General features: G+C 45.4%; 1 protein-coding gene and 1 long non-coding RNA gene across 7 annotated transcripts in view; one reads left to right on the top strand and one right to left on the bottom strand.

The window, feature by feature from the left end:
* MECOM (MDS1 and EVI1 complex locus) overlaps positions 1-16146 on the bottom strand; it is a 627797-nt gene extending 611651 nt beyond the window's left edge. For all 5 annotated transcript variants that reach the window (XM_005675344.3, XM_013964721.2, XM_005675347.3 and 2 more), the window contains exon 1: positions 15699-16146. In XM_005675344.3, coding sequence (XP_005675401.1) covers positions 15699-15735 — 37 coding nt within the window. In that variant the 5' untranslated portion in view covers positions 15736-16146. The remainder of the gene's footprint in view (positions 1-15698) is intronic.
* On the top strand, positions 15442-19336 carry LOC108636013. Of its 2 annotated transcripts, XR_001918072.1 has the most exons (5): positions 15442-15760; positions 16635-16808; positions 16880-16942; positions 17312-17398; positions 17667-19336. It is a non-coding gene; the product is annotated as an uncharacterized LOC108636013 (long non-coding RNA). The 2 variants fall into 2 exon arrangements; XR_001918071.1 differs by lacking the exon at positions 15442-15760 and having other exon boundaries at positions 16211-16808.

The following is a 21158-nucleotide window of genomic DNA, read 5'->3' as shown; positions in this document are numbered from 1 at the left end:
CAGGCTCATGAAACCACAATGTAGTCATTGATAACCAGCAACAGGCACACAGTGGTCTTTCTCTCAGTTAATAAACCATTGTCAGGGGTATATGTATGTCTGTCATGGAGAAGGAAATGGCAACCCACTCCAGTGTTCTTGCCTGGAGAATCCCAGGGACAGAGGAGCCTGGTGGAATGCCATCCATGGGGTCACACAGAGTCAGACACGACTGAAGTGACTTAGCAGCAGCAGCAGCATGTATGTCTGTCAAGTGCTGATGTTCAACATTTTCAGGAAAGTCAGTGTTTCTAGGATTTTGTTCATTGTGCCTTTTATATACTAGGCACTCAATAACTATTGAGTTGATTTGATTGATCTCCTTTAAAAAATGCTTTAAAAATGTTAACAAGAGTAATGCCCCGTGGAACAACTTTTATGCATCCATTAAAAAAAATATTTGAATTTGGAACAATTCAAATTTGTAACAATTTGTACTCTAAGGAACCAAAATTGCAAAGTAAATTAATTCTTAAAAAGATTTATATGACTAAATTTTGATCCCTTGAATGGCGCCTTTTCAAATCCAGTCTAAAATGTCTGGTGTGTTTTTAATCTAATCTAATCTAATGAGCTTTAATAGGCAAAGTTGTTCCCACTAGAACCAAAATCCAGCTATTTCATTTTTGTAACCTTCTGTGTAAAAGAATGGGCTAAACTAATTTTTTCTGAATTTTTTATATTTAATCAACAACATCATTGCCAAAGAAAACCACTTTTCAGAAGTCTTTCTATCCTGGTTTATAACTTATAATCAAAAACTGGAATTTTGCATCTGATGGGCTTTCGTGTGTAACATTACACTGTCAAATTTTTGATGTATAGTTAAAAGTAAGAGATAGTTTCCATTATAAAAAATTTCCCATAGTACAGTTGTCCAGTGAAATACATTTTCCTATAAAAATGGTCCTTCCAATTCATAGGTTAGAAATTATTGTGGGTAATTTTTTAAAGAGCATCAAAAGAATATTTTATTGGCTTTAAATAAACTGCATTTACCTAGTCCCATTAGTTGGTTGCTGTATACACAATGTGATAAAAAATGTACATGCATGGAGACATATGTATTCTTGTAGCTAATTCATGTTGATGTATGGCAGAGGCCAACACAATATTGTAAAGCAATTATCCTCCAATTAAAACAAAAGCACATGCAAGGAAATTGTAATTTCAAAACAAAAACTTGAGATTTGAAACCCTGACAACTTACTTATTCTTATACAATTAGGGGTATGTGAACTGGTTTCAGCTAAAGCCTGTGCTCAACAGCAGGAGAAAATAGAAATAGGTCATAAATATGAGGTCCAAAACAATCCAGGAAGCTTGAAATGTCACTGATATATCACAGTGGATCTCACAAAGATGTACCTTAGCTCTGGGCTTCGACCCTTGGACCTCAGGGGGTAAAGATGCTTGGAAATCTGATCTGTCCTGACAGGGTGAGGCAACCCTCCGTGACCTTCCCAAAGCCCCACTGTGGTTGAGGCTCAAGGGCCAGCACACTTCACCCTGAACTGTGAGCTTCCTTTAATTGTACACTTCACTTTCATTTTCCCATAGAGTCCTGGGCTAGGGAACTTCTCTGTCCTGTTCTGAAAACTGGAAGCTACTCAAATGTCAACATAGAGTTCAATAAAATGTGTCACACCCAAACGATGAAGGGTCTGCTGCCTTTAAAAGAATGGGTAGGATTGATACATAGGGACGGGAAGGGTCCAAGGTATATGATTAAGTATTTAAAAAGAGAAGAGCAAGTTGCTGTAAAAGGTTGTAACTTTATACGCACATACGTGCTAAAAGTCACACTACACTGAATGGTATATAGGAGCCATCGGCAGGCAGTGTCTGACAAAAGAGGGTAGGCAACAAAGAACTTTCATCTTTGGTGTGCTCATTTTTGCAGTTTTTAAATTTTTAGAGCAAGTATAAATTTTTAAGTAAGAAAAATATCTCTAAGATAATGAAAAATATGGATCAAAAACTTTAAGACATTACATAACAAACATATTAGGGTACAGCAAGTCTGATTCACATGAATGAACCATTATAATACCTATGGCTGGAATTTAGAAGTCCATGAACCACTGACACTGTATGAAAACTTTTAAGGATATTTTATGCATATATGAAAACATATGCGTTTCCTGGAGGGAGATTTCATACCTTTCATCAGATTCTCACAGGTATCTGAGACTCTAAACAACGTTAAAAACCATGACCCTATCAGAAACCAAGAGAGTTGCTCAATCCCTCCATTTTTATTTTCATTTTATCATGAAACATTTTATTACTACTTAATTTCATGGCTGCTGCCAAAGATAAAGTCTATAATCAGCATGAAAGTATAAAATTGTGATTCTTAGTTTCTAAGTTTCATGTCAAAGGGGCTTCCAATGCCTTAAAAGCAGCTCAAAGAGCAGGACAAAAAGTCACTCCAGGCTGGTCTTGCAGGAAGAAAACTTCTAACAGGAACGGAAACCCTGCAGTCATTCAGAGCTTGAGGACAGCTGTCCAAGGCACAAATAGTCAGTCCTGTTTTCACCATAGGGATGAGAGATTAGTAAAAGGGTAAGTAGGGGAGAGGGGTAGAGGGATTCAACAGGAGGAAGAAGACATGGTTGATTTGAACTAAGGGGCCCCATTGGATGGGTGAAATTAGTTTGATCAGTTAAACAAGATTGAATGCAACATCATTTGGTCAGCCTTAAATTGAAAGAGATTTTCATTATAAATTAACATTAAAATATACAGCAAAATTATTGTTGCTATTGTTTGAATTAGAGTCGGAATTTGTCTAAAACCTTGGCTTCTGATGACCTTTGTAAAGCTGACTGCCCCAAATCCCTGGGAATTACATGAGTCCAACAAACTGTTTCACTGTCTCTATCTTGATTCCACTTACAGTCTCCGGAATCAAGTCCAGCACAGCGTTTCCATAAACCTTAAGATCAAGTGTAGATCAATAACAATTTGTAATTTAAGTGAGGAGCTGTAGGTTAAACCTGCACGGGCAAAATGAGGAGCATTATTGGTGAAAATTAGGAATAATACTCTACTTTCCAAACGTGCTTTCCAGGTGGTTTATCACTGTCAAAATAAGCCAACTGTGGATTTAGTATGCAATTAAAGTGTCAGATATCCCCGAGTTCTAGCACTGACAATACCTGACTGCACAGGTTTTACAGGCAAAGAAATTGAAGGTATTCACATAATCCAGCAAAGCCCATCGCTAACCACCATCACCTAATTGTACTGATATCTGCCATATGCAAGCATGGAAATGGGGACTGTACGAAACAGAAATGGACTTTCCAGGAGTTTTACAGTTTAGCTAGAAAAATAAGATACAGAAAGTGAAGAAAGTAATTTATAACAAAATATCCAAATGATGATAGGATAAAAATAATTTCATACTATTGGAAGGAAAAAACATAGAGAAAACATGTCTCCAGGAGGGTTGAGGATGAACCACATGAAGAAGGAAACGTTTCAACTAACTCTTAAAGGAGTTAGATGTTGATGCTCAAAGGACAGTATGGGGAGGTCTACAGACTATGACAACATTGTGGCCAGAGGCTGGAAGATGGAGACACAAGACTAGGCTGACAAAAGACTGAGAAAAGCGGAATGATTAAACAAACCAGGTTGAATGGACTAACTTGGATAGGGAGACAAACAAGTCTGAAAGTTTTATAAAATAATGATGAACACATGTTGAGCTCTTACTATTAAATATTTAAGGTGCTTTAATATATTAGTTCATCAAATCCTCCCATGAAGAAAATACCTTTAGTCTATAATTAAGGAAACTGTGGCCAAAAGATTCAGTTCAGTTCAGTCACTCAGTTGTGTCCGACTCTTTGCGACTCCATGAATCGCAGCACGCCAGGCCTCCCTGTCCAGCACCAACTCCCAGCGTTCACCCAGACTCATGTCCATCAAGTCAGTGATGCCACCAGCAATCTCATGCTCTGTCGTCCCCTTCTCCTCCTGCCCCCAATCCCTCCCAGCATCAGAGTCTTTTCCAATGAGTCAGCTCTTCGCATAAGTGGCCTTTATTTCACCCAGTTAGTAATTGGTGGAATCAGGATTCAGACCCAAGGCCAATCTATATCAGAACGTGGGCTCAGAATAACCATCTGACTCAAGAGTGGGAGGACCTCAAAGGCCTGACTAAAAAAATTGGGGTTTCAGTGTCAGGTGTAAAAATTGGGAGTTTATCTCATAACCCATTGGTAATACTTATAGGCATGGTTCATCACTACTTTACAAGCATTGCTTTATCCGATGATTTTGCTAACAATGCTAACTGAAAGTTAGCAAGTATTTATTGACTAGTCCCTTGACTATAGTACTAATTTAGATATTATAGAGTTCTCAGTCCAGACATTATTGGGAGAATCTGTTGTGTCAGTATTTTATCACTGTACTTCTACCTTTGTATCTGTATGACTTAATCTTACCTGTTCTTCACCCACCACTTCTGCTAAAAATACAAATCATGACAATAAACAGAATAATGTATGTTTATTTTCAAATGTTCCTTCAATATATCAACCTTGCTGCAAGGAGAGCCATTCTTGTCAAATAATACATCTGTCCCTTAAAAACTAATTTCTCCATCTTAGGTTCATGTTTAAAATTCAGCTGGGTTCTTCAGTTACAGATGTACAGGACATGACATCTGGACCCTCCTAGGGAGCAGGAGTGAATTCTTCCTCTGTGATACCCACAGTAGCCAAATGACTTCTTCTCCCACTGAGGAAAACCACAGAAAACTGTCTCCAAATGATTTACTGCTCAACCCCCAGCCCACAAATCAAAGAATTGGGTTGAGGGAGAAATAAGGAAGAATGGTGACCAGTGGCTATGAGATGGGGAGTGACTGTTTCAGTTTATTTTCTTAAGCCAATTAATGATGAAGCAGCGTGGAGGGAAAGAAAGACACAACATGGCTGAGAAAGACTTTTTTTCCAGATAAATGGCCAGATATCAGATTCTGTAATAAGTATTTCCACCTATCAAAACACACACACACACACACAGAGTAACTCTGGGGTGGAGGAAGAAGATACAGATCTTAGAAACACAAGGTAATATTAAGGAAGCCTTGTGGGTATCGTAAAATGCTGGAACCTTGAAGGACCTTTGTAGATCATTTAATCCAGACGTTGCAAAACCAGGGTCCATGAACTGTACATGACAGGTAGAGGTGTTTGGCTAGACCTGCAGAATGCTGTATGTTGCTGTTTAAATTGAGTCAACATTATAAAGTAGAGGAAAATTCACAGAACAGTCCAGGTATGTGGCTTCTCTTAAACATGGAAGACCTAGCAGCACTGGGCCACCTTTCTCAAATGCAGCAGGGAGTTAGGGCACCTTTAGAAAAGGCTTGAACCCCCAGCTTGACGCAATCCCCGCCACTGCCTCTAGCTCTGAAGTACAAAGGCTCCATGTCAACATTCAATGCAATCCCTATCAAGCTACCAACAGTATTTTTCACAGAGCTAGAACAAAGAATTTCACAATTTGTATGGAAATACAAAAAACCTCTAATAGCCAAAGCAATCTTGAGAAAGAAGAATGGAACTGGAGGAATCAACCTGCCTGACTTCAGGCTCTACTACAAAGCCACAGTCATCAAGACAGTATGGTACTGGCAGAAAGACAGAAATATAGATCAATGGAACAAAATAGAAAGCCTAGAGATAAATCCACGCACCTATGGACGCCTCATCTTTGACAAAGGAGGCAAGAATATACAATGGAGAAAAGACAATCTCTTTGACAAGCGGTGCTGGGAAAACTGGTCAACCACTGGTAAACGAATGAAACTAGAACACTTTCTAACACCATACACAAAAATAAACTCAAAATGGATTGAAGATCTAAACGTAAGACCAGAAACTATAAAACTCCTAGAGGAGAACATAGGCAAAACACTCTCCGACATAAATCACAGCAGGATCCTCTATGACCCACCTCCCAGAATATTGGAAATAAAAGCAAAAATAAATGGGACCTAATTAAAATTAAAAGTTTCTGCACAACAAAGGAAACTATAAGCAAGGTGAAAAGACAGGCTTCAGAATGGGAGAAAATAATAGCAAATGAGGCAACTGACAAAGAATTAATCTCAAAAATATACAAGCAACTCCTGCAGCTCAATTCCAGAAAAATATACGACCCAATCAAAAAATGGGCCAAAGAACTAAACAGACTTTTCTCCAAAGAAGACATACAGATGGCTAACAAACACATGAAAAGATGCTCAACATCACTCATTATCAGAGAAATGCAAATCAAAACCACAATGAGGTACCATTTAATGCCAGTCAGAATGGCTGCGATCCAAAAGTCTACAAGCAATAAATGCTAGAGAGGATGTGGAGAAAAGGGAACCCTCTTACACTGTTGGTGGGAATACAAACTAGTACAGCCACTATGGAGTATGGAGATTCCTTAAAAAACTGGAACTAGAACTGCCATACGACCCAGCAATCCCACTGCTGGGCATACACACCAAGGAAACCAGAACTGAAAGAGACACATGTACCCCAATGTTCATCGCAGCACTGTTTACAATAGCCAGGACAGGGAAGCAACCTAGATGTCCATCAGCAGATGAATGGATAAGAAAGCTGTGGTACATATACACAATGGAATATTACTCAGCCATTAAAAAGAATACAGTTGAATCAGTTCTAATGAGGTGGATGAAACTGGAGCCTATTATATAGAATGAAGTAGGCCAGAAAGAAAAACACCAATACAGTGTATTAATGCATATATATGGAATTTAGAAAGATGGTAACAATAACCCTGTATGTGAGACAGCAAAAGAGACACAGATGTATAGAACAGTCTTTTAGACTCTGAGGGAGAGGGTGAGGGTGGGATGATTTGGGAGAATGGCATTGAAACATGTATAATATCATATGTGAAAAGAATTGCCAGTCCAGGTTCGATGCAGGATACAGGATGCTCGGGGCTGGTGCACTGGGATGACCCAGAGGGACGGTACAGGGAGGGAGGTGGGAGGGGGCTTCAGGATGGGGAACACGTGTACACCCGTGGCAGATTCATGCCGATGTATGGCAAAACCAACACAATACTGTAAAGTAATTAGTCTCCAATTAAATAAATTTATATTAAAAAAGCATTTCAAATAAAAATAAGACAGTGCTTGGTGCACACACCACGATGCCTCATGCATTTGTTGTACCTGCCAAATCCTGTAGGCATTCAAGTTTACATGCTCTGCTCTACTCTGACCTCATTTAGAGAATAAGGTCTTCTCTAGCGTAGTGAAGTGAACTACAAATCTCATTCCCAGAATTCCCTGGTAGCCTAGTGGTTAAGACTCCATGCTTCCAATGCAGGGGGACCAGGGTTAATCTCTGGTAGAGGAACTAATCTCCCATGCCACATGTTGTAGCCAAAAATATAAATATATAAATTAATAATTTTTTTAAAAAAATTTTAAACTCATTCTCTTAAAAGTAAAATTTTCATACACAAGGGATCATGAGAACCAGAGGGTATGCACAACTAAACTTAGGCTGTGTACATACAACGCCAACACCTGTGGAGCAAAGGTGAATTCCCACTGTATGCACAAAGTGCCCCTCAACTCCCCCAAAAAGGGGCAAAGGAAGATTCTCAAGTTTTCAGAATAAAGGTACCACTTAGTTTGGCTTGCTGTAGACAGTTCTGACTTGTCCAAATTCTACATATGACTCCCATTTATCCTGAAGACGTGATTGATGAGGAGATACACAAACTGCTTACTATATATATGCAAATAGGTCTGCAGATGAGACTGGATGAAAACAGAATGGGGAGGAGGGGAAGATGTCTTAAAAATTTGGAAAAAGTAACGGATCAAACGGAAGGAAAGTGACTGAGATTGATTGAGTGATGGCTTGTGACTGAGGTACAGGGGGTACACTTACTCCAATTTATTCTTACAGCAGCCTAGGAAAGTGATGTTATAACTCTTTCTTTACAAGTAAAGATCCTGGAGCTCAGAGGCATTCAAGTGCTTGAAGATGACCTGGCTATTCAATCAGGGACCACATCCAGATGCAAACTGACAAGCACAGTGGTAACCTTCAGGATCAGATGGCTCATTCCTGCTGCTGCTGCTGCTGCTAAGTCGCTTCAGTCGTGTCTGACTCTGTGCGACCCCATAGACGGCAGCCCACCAGGCTCCCCCGTCCCTGGGATTCTCCAGGCAAGAACGCTGGAGTGGGTTGCCATTTCCTTCCCCAATGCATGAGAGTGAAAAGTGAAAGTGAAGTCACTCAGTCGTGTCCGACTCTTAGCTACCCCATGGACTGTAGCCCACCAGGCTCCTCCATCCATGGGATTTTACAGGCAAGAATACTGGAGTGGGGTGCCATTGCCTTCACCAGTATTTATTTCTTAAGTCTGTTTGTACCCAAAGCCCACCAAATGCTATTACAAAGACTTTCATAAATGTCATAGTTTGAACAACCTTAACACACAAAATTAATTCCTTTAAGCGGGTTCTTAAACAAAGTTAAGAAAGCTTTGGTCCTTCCTTTTTTAGAGCCATCAATTCCTAGTCTGGTGTTACTATAGGAATTAATAAAAATCTCTTCTCCAAATAAAATTTTTCCTTTAGAATTTTTTCAAATGTTAGTAGTACAGGATTTGTCTATATATACAAGCTAAAAGCAGCATGTTTGTTGATGAATAAGAATAATAACTAAAACCAAAATAAGAAGTAATTGAAAAGTGAGAGCTTTTGAAGAATCAGGAATTTGATTAAAAATTCACTTGCTTTTTTTTTCTATAATGCAACAGTTCTTTAACCACAAAACAGCTCTTATAATAATGCAGAAGAGTATAGTTCCAAGTAAAACACTCCCCCCATTTTAATCATGGCTATTATTTTTTTTAATGAAAATGGCTGAGGTCATTGTAATCTATTTTAAGGTTTGCATGGGTTAGTGGTATTTTTTTTCTTGGCTTTGAGCTCTCCGTGTTACCAGCTAAATGTTATAGGTTTTGCTGTGTGCCCTTTCAAATCCCATTCTTTTTAATAATGTTGTCCTTTATACACATAAATTAGAGTAAATCCCACTTTCTTTCCTAACAACTGCAGATGCGGTCCACACTTTCAAGAGGACCAGAACTTGCCTTTTCTTTTTAATTATTCGTGTACTTCTTATAACAAGTATGTTCCAATCTGCAAAAAATGCTGTGGATGTTCAAATGCTGAGAGATGAGTAAAACCATAGGTTTCATGCGGTCCATTTCAGACCCATACTGAAACAGTAGGATAACATGTATATCTACCCCTTCCAACTTACAGAGACTGACACAGATAAAGAAAAAGTGCTCAGAAACAAAACTCCATCTGGGCAAAGTTCCACACCTACCAATATGTAGGGACTGCGGTAGCCTACAGATAGCCATTTAGGACACATCAGTGAAGCTCTCTGTCTTCTAGGACCAAGCAGGCAAAATTATCAAATATATAAAGACAGTACAGTTACACAGTCAGGCCTCCCTTTAGATGTGGTTAATATTGCACTGACTTTCTGAACTTAGCCTGGTTTTTAGTATAACTCACTACCACATCACACAGAACAGCCCAAGATCCCTCTAAATAGCTCCTACCCAGCCACACATGAGAGAATGTCTCTGTAAAACATATTGTGAAGATCTGCCTATTAAAAATCCTTAAGCTCTGTTTGTTTGTTTATTTTTTTAAAAAATCAACTTGCAAGGCCAGTGTAATAAGACACTGTGGCTTTTATGGAAGAGGTGAAATAATTTTAAACACAGACACACAATGAGTTTATTTATTTAGAAACTTGTTAAATAGAGTCTGGGAATTCAAATATTCAATGTTGACATTGTACAGAACTGGCCAGGAGCCAGAATCCAGTCTCCAGAGGGACCCATTGGACAAGGAATTCAGGCCTTTCTCTCCTCCCACTTGAGCTAAATAGGTAGAGGCCATTAGTTATACCCACAGCAATATCTGAACCACACTCAAATAAGCTGCCCTGGCCAGGGCACTTCAAAGGACGGTAAGTGTGTTTAGCTTTTTAGTGCTGAACTAGAGCAATATGTCACACTTTTGAAAGAGTTTTGTAAACAGTTTCTTCCTTATGTAGAAATGTCTCTGAAGTTTCTTGTATGGCATGTAAACAAAGGTAATTAACAAGGATTACACTTTTTTCATTTACTGGGGAAAAAAAAAATAATACCCATCTGTGTGCAAACTGGAGATCTAGGAAGAAGAAACACGCTGCTTCTCTCTTCCTTTCTCCCCTCTCTTGTTTGTTCCATTTGTTTGTCTCCTTTTCATCCTCTTCCTCACACTTGTTCTCACTACCCAGCCAATTTCCTTGAGAATTCCCTGGTAAACTCAAGAGTGCGAAGGGGAAAATCTAATTTTAGAAAGAGGACCTTGGCAAATGAAGTGGGGAGGAAACTAGTGATTCATATAAAAGAAAAGCAGACCCCACAGATCTTTGTAGAAAGTGCCTAGAGCTGAGACTTTCAGCTCAAGAAGGGTTAACCACCTCTCCAGAAAAATGTGCCCAGCATCTTTACAGAGTGACTGTCTGCTCCTGCCCCACCTCCCCAGAGCTCCTCTCTCCTCCATCCCAGGGGGTTAGGAAGGGGCTTGCTTTGCCAGAGAGAGTGAATGGGTAAGTGTCCCTGAACCCCTGAGCTGTGAGAGAGAGTGTGTGTGTGTATGTTTGTGCATGTGTTGTACAGGGTCGGTGCAAACAAGGCTCCAAGAGAAGCACCACGCCAGGCACACAGCATCTCAGATGTTGAAAGGGAAGAAGCTTTGGGCCTGGGAGCTAGAAGCCGAGCAGCTGGAGGAGGGAGGTGTGGAGGGGAGGGCGCTCTGGTGAGCACTACCTCCCTCCTCTCTAGGGCCTCCCCAGGTCCACCCCCAAGTCCCATCCCGCCTGGTTTCGAGATGACTGGAGGGGTGGGGGGGAGGGCAGTGAACAGTGAACGGACAATGTACCCAGCGCTTGGGAATAGGGCTCTGCCAAGCTCTGAGTACCTTGGGAACACGGTAAGAGCCATTGGCCAGCAGATGACAAGTCAAGTTTCTCCATTTCAGGGCCCGCTTCCAGCAGAGGCAAACGGAAGATGTGTGGGGAGAGAGGAGACTGGGCCAGGCCTGCCGAGGGCAACAAGTCGGTGCTCCCCTGCCCTCCTGGCCCGGGAGGATGGAGCCTGGAGTCCCCAGCTGTGGCCTTCCTGCCCCAGGCGACGTCTGCAGCCTGGGATAACATGGCCCTAAGTCGCAAAAAATGAAATAAAATAAACTCCCAAACGACAAGATGTTTAAAGAAAAACTGCTTACTGAATTATTACCCTCAACTTTTAAAAAAGAAGAAAGCAGAAACGTCGGGATGACGCATTAACTTCTATTCGATGAGCGTCCTACGTGTTGAATGTCTGCCTGCTGAGGAGGCCGCGCCCGCCCACGGGTAGTGAGGGGAGGCCTCCGCTCAGAAAGCCAAGAGCTGGGCTACCCTGCAAAAGACACACTCAGGCACACTTACACAGACACACCGCAGCCAATGGCCCCCAGACCTGCGACTCCTCAGCCCCTCACAAATAAAAACCTGAAAAAGGAGCCTTTTATTCCAGCCTTCCAGCCCCTGTAGCTAATGAACCGTCCCCTTCCAGAGTGTTGAAGATGAGTGTGAGGGGAGAATGAAAAGCGTTATTAACCTTCCCCTAAACACAGATTTTTTTTTTTTTTTTTTTTTTTTGGCGAAACACATCGAAATGCTTCGTTCTAAGTGCCAAATACAATAAAGAAGCCCTAAGCCAGGGTAATGGTCAAGTAATGGCAAATAAACCGCCTTCCTAAACGGGGCCTCCGCAGGGCAAGCCCTTTTTTCCCCTCCTCAAAAGCAGACTGAAATAAACAAATAATGCGCGTTTTAAGCAAAGCTTTGCGTTTTCATCTGAGCTTTATAAAGGATAAAGGAAAACGCAAGTAGATGGGCATGGGGCAGTGGAGGCTGGAACCTGAGCTTGCGGTTCTTTACCATCTTATGTACTAGGCTTACTAAGGGGAGGCGTTTAAGCAGGAGAGGAAGAGTCGTCATCTACCTTACCTACTTCAGAGCCTTTTTAAACCGAGATCAAGTGTACAAGTAACAAGTGCCCCCCCCCTCCCCCGCCCTCCCCTCACCGGGGTCTTGCTAATCGCATCGCCTTCTGGGTCTTTACAAGACTTCTGCGTGGCCCGGTAGCTAAGGGGGGTTATTCGTTGCAACTCTTTCATTGCTGTGATTGAAACCCTGCCGGGTGTCACTTTGGAGAAGTGGGGTGGGGGGGTTCCTTCGGTTTTCGGGCCCTAGACGCACTAGGCAGATCCAACTTCACTTCTTTCCCATCACCAGAAGGAAACAGTTGCAACTGGCATTTCTGGCACGGCCCAGGTGCTGTCCTGGCCGCCCAAGAAAACGGCTGGGAAGCCTCACCCGGCTGCCAGAGATTGCTTGGCTTTTAGTTTTCTTTTCTTAAAGGTGGGAATAAAAGCCACCATCTTTAGATGGTACAAATGTCAGTCTTCTTGCTTTTCCCTTATTTTTTTTTATGTAATGGTTTATTCCTCCCAAATGATTTGCAACGAATGTATCGGTTTTAACTATTGTGTAAGAAAAAAACAAGCCCTGTAAGTCGGGAAGTAGGCTGTGCATTCATTCTGAGTTTAACTTCAGCGGTACGTTCAGGGTCTGTGGTCCCTGGTTTGGATCCTTGGAATCCTGTACCTTAGCCAAGATCGCGACAAGACTTGGCCACCAAAGAAATTTACAAAATACATGAAGAATAACAGTCGAGGAAACAACTGTTTCTAAGTGACTTGATTCCACTGCAGTGTTTACTTTTACAACAAGAAGGGTGGTTTTGTTTTTTAAAGTATGCTGGTCACACTGCCTCTTCCTAACCCAGAAAAAGAAAGAAACCCGGTCCAGACACAGCCACGAAGTTTTCGCTGGCTTCACAGCAGGGGTCAGCGACTATCTCCGCCCTGCGCTCGGAAACGCACGCACTACGCGGGGGAAGGAAATAGCGCTTCAAGATACAAAAAATTCTTAGTTTTAATATGATTTCCTTCGTTACCCAGATTAGAACCAAAGAATTGCTTAAAGCAGCGCTGCTGTCCGAAAGGCAGCCGTGTTGGCAACAGCTGGAGCAGCGCCAGCGGGAACCTGAGGCTTAGCAAGAAAAGTTTGTTAGAGTTCGCATCTAGTTATCAGAAAGCCGCAGCGGCATCCTTAGAAACACTAGACACAAAATAAACGGGTCTCCCACTGGATGAATGACAAGTATCCTCAGATAGGAAACCAGACTCGGTTTCTGGATGTTGAGTGGGCTGTGCGTGCGGGAATGTTTGAATTCGGCAGCGAACAACTTGGTAATTAAAATAGTTGAAAAAGTTGCCCAAGAAAATTCGAAGGGTTTTGTGTTCTGCTTTCACTTCGGCGGATACCAGGCAATGAGGCGCGCGAAGGGTTCGGCTTTCATTTCACAACTTAGGCAGAGTTGAAATCGGTTCTCAACCCCCCGCTTCGTCCGCGCAACCACACACACACACACACACACACACACACACACACACACACACCCCTAACCTTCAGTCGGAATTGAAGCCCACAGGCCTCCAAGCATATATGTACATTTATTCCTCCTCAGATGAAAATAAAGACATCGGCCCCATTAAACGCAAACAGGGAAAACAGGAGTTCCACGGGCGCGCTTTGACACTGTCGCAGCTAAGTAAAATGAACAATATCCAAAAGAGAAACAAATGGACTGATGGTCCAAGGGCTCCTATATATAGCTTGATCCCTGAGACCAGACCGAAAGGAAACATATTTGGGCGAGAGGGAGTGCTTGGGTGAGGACTGAAAGAAGCACTGGAAAGGTGCCTAAGATGACAGCATCTCGCTGGGCGAGACCGCGGACTCTCACCACCAAAGAAACCAAGCCGCCCGAGGTGCCGCTGCCCTCCGCGCGGCTGCGGCGGAGACACCAAAGGCGGGAAGGCTCGGGGCGTTACTTGGCTTTAATATGCAGGGGTGGGGGAGACTAGGGGTTCACTTAGGAGAAGCATCCCACCCACCACCCTATCTCTACGTTCTCTGACCCACACGCAAAACAAGAGAATTATGTTTTCAGCGAGCGGGAGAGCGAACAGCGGCCTGTGCTTTGCCGAGATTGCTGCAGCCCCGCGTGCTGACACCTTGCGGAGGAGCGCTTTGAACTCCCCCGGATCGCTCCGGGACTCGGCACCGCCGGGTCCCCTTAGACTCGACGTAGAAGCATTTGGACAAATCCAGTCCCGTCGCCTATACTCCCGGTTGATGCTACCGATTTCCCGGACAGTCTCGGCTCGGCAGGCAATGCCGGCCGAAGCCACCCAACACTTCGGCGAGAAGCATGGGGGATGGGAGTCCCGTCGCCCCTGCCCCGAACTCAATCGCCCTCTTCCCGCGTGACCAAGGCCGCTCCACGCCGGGCAGGCAGGGGGCGCCGGGGAGGGTTAGTGACCCAAGACCTCGGCTGCGTCCAGAAACAGCGCGGGAGGCTCCGCCGCGCCCTCTCCGAGCCCACTGTCCCCGCAGCCCGCCCCCTGGGGGTCACTCGGCGCCCTGCCAGCCTGGAGCTCGCAGGCCGGAGCGCGCCCTTTCGGCCTCCCTGTCCTCGGCTGCTGTCGCCGCTGGCTGCGCGCCCGCTACTCCGCGCTCTCCAGGCTCTCGCGGGGCCTCTTCTCTCCCCACCTGCCTGCAGCTCGGCGGAGCTGGTAGCTCGGCTCTGCCCGCGCCACCCACCCCCCCCCGCCACCACACACACACACACACCCCTGGACTACAGCTTCCACCCTCGTCTTCCCCACTCCCCACCCCAGTCCTCCCGCCGCGCCGCGCACACTGGAGAACACGGCAGAGCGCACAGCGCCCACTACCGCAACAGCCGCTCGGCGCAGCCCGCCAGCCCGCGCAACTTCCAGCGGCCGCCTCGCAACTTTTCCCAACTCCACCACGGCTGCCCGCCGCCGCTGCCGCCACTGTAGCTCCCTCCGAGCCTTCCACCCACCCCAAACACCAGAAACAAACCGAGGCGCGAAAAAGGCTTCTTTCCCCAGCCCGATGCCCCCCCCCCCCGCGATCCCCCACTCCCCCTCCCACACCCGGGACTAGCTGGTTGGCCAGAGGCAACTCTCCTCCGCCTGGGGGAAGGAGAGGGGAGGGGGAGACTCTCGCATCTCCTCTCCCCCACCCCCACCCCACCCACCCCACCCCTTCCCGCTCGCTCTCGCTCTCTCTCCTCCCTCCCACCCAGGTCTTTGCTGCCCCCACCCCCACCCCCACCCCGGGGTTGCCACAGCTGGCCCGCGCACTGGGCTCGAGGGTTGCCCCGGCTCCTCTGGCGCCCAAACAAGGAGCTAGAGCGCGGGCAGCCGGCGCGGAGGCTGAGACTGGCAGGTTGCTGGAGCTGCTCTGCGCCTGCCCTCCACCCGGGGCCCCGGCGCGAGAGGCAGCCCCGCTCTCCCTCCCGGAGCGCTGTAGACAGATATGCAAGATGGCAGAGGAGGGGGAAATCCAATAGAAAAGGGATATTGCACCTACTTGTGGCCAGTTTCCTTGCCCTGCCTTTGGATCTCATGCTGTGCCCAGTCCTGCAGCCGCTGGTGTGTGGTTGGGGTTTTTTTTTCTTGGATCTTTTCCTTCTTTTGCTCTCCCTCTCGCTCCCTCCCTCTCCTCTCTCTCTCTCCCTCTCTCTCTCTCTTACACACACACACTCACACACACTCTCTCTCTCTTACACACACTCACTCTCTGTCTTTCCCTCTTTCACTCTCTCTCCCTCCCTCTCTCCCTTTCTCTCAATCCACACTCGCTATCTCTCCAGCATTGTCAGTTTGGACACCTTCGCACATGCGCGCTAGACGCCCCTCCAACATCTCAGCGCCGCCAAAAAAAGTTTGGAGCGATTTATCACTTTGATTTGGAGATCTTGTCAGATGGCAATCGCCGAGGAGGCGGAGAAAGGGAGCCATGGGGAGGGCGGCGGGGGGCGGGGAACGAGCGCAGGGAGTCGGAGGGGAGCAGACACCTCGCCCAGAAAAAAAAAAAAAGGAACGAAAAGGCTCGGGCAAAGGATTGATTTCATGTTGGAATTACCAATAAGCCTGTATCATTAACATTATTGTTTTTCCCACTATAAATTGCAGGACATTTTCTGTACGGTCCTTGGGGGAAAGCAAGGAGCAGGGGGAGGGGAGGGGACTTCTAAAAATGTTTCCCACACTAAAGAACTAGAAGGACCGGACTCTCGGCGAGCGATCCAGGAGAAAGTGAGAATCATCCTGAACTTCGGGAAATCTGCGGCGGCTACTACTGCTACTGAAGCTATTGCGGCTTCTGCTTTCAGAGCTGAAAGCAGAATAAATAACTGCTTCTTCCTTGATTTTAGGTGTAATGCTAATACTTCCTGCCATCCTTGGAACATGTCAGTTGCTGGTCTATTCCCACCAAGTAATAATGATCACCCTTGATTCCCAGGTCCGGGAACCTTGGGCATTTGACATCCAAGACCTTCTTTTTGCCTTCCCTGAGGTCGGCTGTCACCTTCCGGCCTCCCCCACCGCTGCCCCTGTCGCCTCCTGCTGCAGCTCAGCCTGTCTGCCATTTCACTCATTCGCTTAAACCCACGACCTCCCGGGTCATAAGGAAGAGGTAGGAGAGAGATTCCCCCATCACCACCACTTTTTAAAAAATACATTATTGAAAATTTGCTTTAATTACAGGATTTACCAAAGAAGTGGGCACGCAGAAATGGGGACCTCTTAAAGGAGCTAGCTGTGTTTAAGGTATGAATAAATCCCGAGTAAGTGTGGATTTTCTTTTGGTACAACCTCCTTACCTTAGTTTTGTTCAATATCTTCCATGAGCTATTTATGTCCCCATTAATATCTGTTGCAAATCCTGCCAGACACCGTAAAAGAAAATCACAATTTTTTTCTCTGTGCTACAGTGATACATCCTGGATGTTCAAGTTAAAGGAAAGAGAAAAGAATAGCAGGTTCTGGGCATGAGTTTAAGGCACGGTAGGGGAAGGAAGATAACAGAGAATGCCCAACTGTACCTGTCGTCATTTATTGTCAAAACTAGGAACAAATAGCAAGGTTCAACCCCAAATGGGACTATCCATCAATGGCTCGCAAATATCTTCATTCCAGAAAATTGAAATGTGAAATATTCAGCTTGGCAAGGATGCCCATCACTTCTCTTTCTCCAGAGCTGTGTAATTCTGGGAGCATTTGGCTGTAAGTACAGGTCCCTGGAGAAGCAAGCTACAAGACCCAAGGGAGACAGATGTGTAATGTTGAAATGTGAGGTAGGGGAGGGGGGAGATGGAACAGGGTGGTGAAAAAATTACACAGAGTAGGAGTAAAACAGTTTCCAAAAGAGAAGACTCTGGTGCCCACACACGTGGGTACAAGAGAACTCTTTCATCCCCTCTGAAGTAAAGAGGCAAGTTTGGGTGGGGGTGTTTCCATTCCTTCTGCAATTTCTATTGCTCTCTGCATACAGGTGGTGTGCTCATACATTTGCCCGGTGCAAAATGACCAAGCACTTCAGCATTCTGAATGTCAATGCCAGAAGTCTATGACTGAGTTCACTAGCTTCCCTCAGTTTACATGAAGGCAAGCCTTCCCTCCAACCAGAAAAGGTCCTCAGAGGAAAAGGAGAAATGGGAGTTGAGAGCTTTCACCAAAGAAAGTAAAATCTCTAGGGAGAGAAACGCACTAGACTGACTGGCTAGAAGTGCATAGATACAGCTTCTGATCAGTTTAAAGGACTCTCTGGGGACCCTCACCTAGGCCGGAGGATAGAGAGGCAGTCCAGAGGACCAAGCCCCTCCCAGCTATCCAAACCTAAAGGTCTTTGACCTTCAGGAAGGATGGTAGAGTTCACCAAGGACGTTTAAGAGCGCCTGGACAGGAGGAGGCTCTGCCTGAGAGGTTTCATTTCACCTTCTCACTCTGGGGAACTTAAAAAAAAATAAAAGAAGTTAATATTGCCCCTTGTACTATTCTACTTAATTCCTTTTATCTCATGCCCTGGGTGGGGGTGGACATCTATATTTGGGTCCCGTTGCAGAAAGGGGGTTAAGAGAAGTGATGGGCAATTTTATAGAAAATGAAGGGACCATGGAATCAAACCCAAGTAAAAACAAGACCCACATGTGAAGCTGCAGCCCTTGTTTCTGCTGAAAAATTCTAAACCACAGTGGCGGACCAGGGGTTGGGGTGGGGGCTGTGAGAATTGGGTGGGATACGGAAAGCTAAAGAAATTCAAAACTGATTTCCCCCCAACTTTAGAGATCTCTGTCCTGAAAGCCTTTCTAGAGGGCAGGGGGTGTGCGGAGTGAGGCATGGCCAGGGCACACACCCCTCCTGGTTTTTCAAATCCCTGGGGTCACGGTGGCTTCAGCGCATGGGTCTTCAGCCTGGTCTTTCCAAGAGTTTCCGACAGGAGTGAAGCCAACATATTCTAACTGAAAAAATAAACACAAACTCCTCTGTGCCCTTGGGCCAAAGCACTGTGAAAAAATCAGGCATCATACTTGTGGATGTTGTTTAATAAAAGTACTCACAGAATCATCGCTTTTGTTTTCAAACCTGAAAACTGGATTTCTTTTCTTTTTCTATTTCTTTCTTTTATCATGTGCTTTCTGCCCTGAGTGTTAATAAAAGAACTAACGTGCTAGTTCAAGTGTGTTTAACCTGATGGAGCAAATGCCAGCAGCCGCGGACCGCGCTCACCGCCTGCAGCGCCACTACCCCCTGAGCGCCAACCCTGGCGGGTTCCCACTCCCCCGTACCCGGACCCCGTCAGGTCCACCTGACCCAAGTCTCAGCCGTGAGACCAAACAGGTGGCTTTCTGTTCAGCGGCCCCTGAGGTTCCCGACACCCTTTGACGTCCCGTCTAAGCTGTTGCTGGCCCAAGAGAAAAGAGGCCTCCAACAAGTTGTTGGAGCTGCAGTCGCTGCCTGCATCCGCACCGTCCGCCTTTCCCTCTCCTCCTGAAATTCGTTTCCTTAAGGGGCAGTAGACTGGGTCCCACGTTTTCTTGCGTTTCCTCCCACGGAAACGGGCATCCTGGAAACAGTGCGTCCTTGGAAAGTCGATGAGTTTACGGGCTGTTTGGATTTGCTTGTTTTATTACTGTCGTGTGTTTTTTTTTTCTTTCGGATTTTTTTTCTATAACAGAAGCAGAGAACACGAGCTGGGAGTTGGAGGAAAGATGGGTCGTTGAAGAAGAGAACAGGACAAGCATATCTCTTTTCCAGCTATGTTTCTTTAGTTAATGCTAGAAACAGCAAAGAACCGATTTTCAATAAATTACATGCAACAGGAAATTTTCCTTTCCTCGCATTATAATTGAACCAGCCCCACGGTATCTTTGAAAAAAAGTTTGAATTCTTTAAGGAGCTATTTCTTGGCCTATTGTCTTTGTGCAGTGAACTTTACATCTTGCTATTCAATCACAACCTATATTCTGCTGGCTACCAGCAAGATTAATTTAATCATTGTAATGCAATTATTAATACTGTTTACCCAACGCTGGGTTTCAGGTTGGCTGTTAAGAAATTAAACTCTCGCTGGGTGACCAGAGCTAGGCAGGGGTTTCTTCATGTTGAAATGAAACAGTCCTCTTTATTTAGTCTCAGAGCTCTAGCTTTCGGCCACCAGCTCAATTAGCCAAAATGGAAACAATTTTCATTCATTGCAATAACTCACTGTTCTTGAGATCGCTTTCAAAATATACACTTTATTATTATACGCTGACCTCCGTGGCGTGGAGTGGCAATAAAAGAAAGAGGCAGGGAGATCTATCTAGCCCCCTTCGGCTATAATTATTAGAAATTAATTGGGTTCAGGACCCTAGGTAGTCTAGCTAAATTAATAGCTTGTCTAGTGGTTAAAATCCGAATTTTTAGTTCACGGGAGAGAAAGAGAGAGAGCCACAGACATGAAATGCAGACCCAAGGGACGCCTGAGTTTACTTGCAAGACGCTCATCTATTAAATAGTGTCCAGAATACATTTGAGTTGGGGAGAGGGGCCCGGAGTTGGAGGGGGCGGGAGCCAGAAGAAAGAAAGGAGCGAGATGGGGAGGGTGGCTACGACTGAGCAAAAGGTCTCGAGTTGATTTTATTCGATTTTTCTTGTGTGCATTGTTTTCGGGAGGGGTTGCATTTAGGGGTTAAAATAAAAAATAAAGATCCCGTGTACTCGGAGCTGTCGTGCCGGAGTAAAAGTGAAAAGGGAGCCTTAGGCAAAAGGAAATTACTGCGAGCCCGCGTGACCTTTCAGGGAGGTAATCAATCAAGTGATCAACAGGGATATTTATCATCGCTATATAGGACTACTTCGCCCTGCACGGGCGGGGGTGGGGTGGAGAGAGGAAGCTGGAGACGCGCGCGCGCGCACACACACACACACACATACACACACATAATCACAAAAGTTTGGACAAACCCGATTAAGTCTCAAGACAGAGAACGTAGGCTTTAATAGATGTTAAGGTTGTCCCTTTAGTCTGGGAGAAACACAGCCTTATACACCCACGCAAGGGGAAACGCGCACATTCCCGCTGCAGTGGCTGTGTGAAGGTGTTAAGTTGAAAGCGTCCACTGAGCTTTGCCCAGAAAGGAAAGCTCTCGGTGATTAGAGCGCTGGAAGGGCGGGCGAGGCGCGGGGCTAGCTTGGTTTCATTGACCTGCGGGAGAAGGGGCGCCACGGGCCGCAGGGGGCGCGGGAGGCGGGTACCCCTCTCCGCGGCGCACGGACGCCGGGTCAGAGCACCCAGGCAGCCTCCTCTTCCTGCGAAATCCTCGCGCTGCCCCAGGGAGAGAGGGGGGTGGCGTGCTCGGGGCCAGCCGGCTCCGGCGACCACGCGCTGCGGGATTTCGGCGGCCGCGCGTTTTCTGCCCAGTTGTTACCTTCTCTACCTTGTAAAACTCGCCGTTTTGTAAATTGCGTTTTCGGTCCTGGATTTCTTAGCAAATCGTTAGAT

Source organism: Capra hircus, chromosome 1 (genome assembly GCF_001704415.2).
Source record: "Capra hircus breed San Clemente chromosome 1, ASM170441v1, whole genome shotgun sequence".
NCBI classification, from domain to species: domain Eukaryota; kingdom Metazoa; phylum Chordata; class Mammalia; order Artiodactyla; family Bovidae; genus Capra; species Capra hircus.
This window is presented reverse-complemented; position numbering and strand designations above follow the sequence as displayed.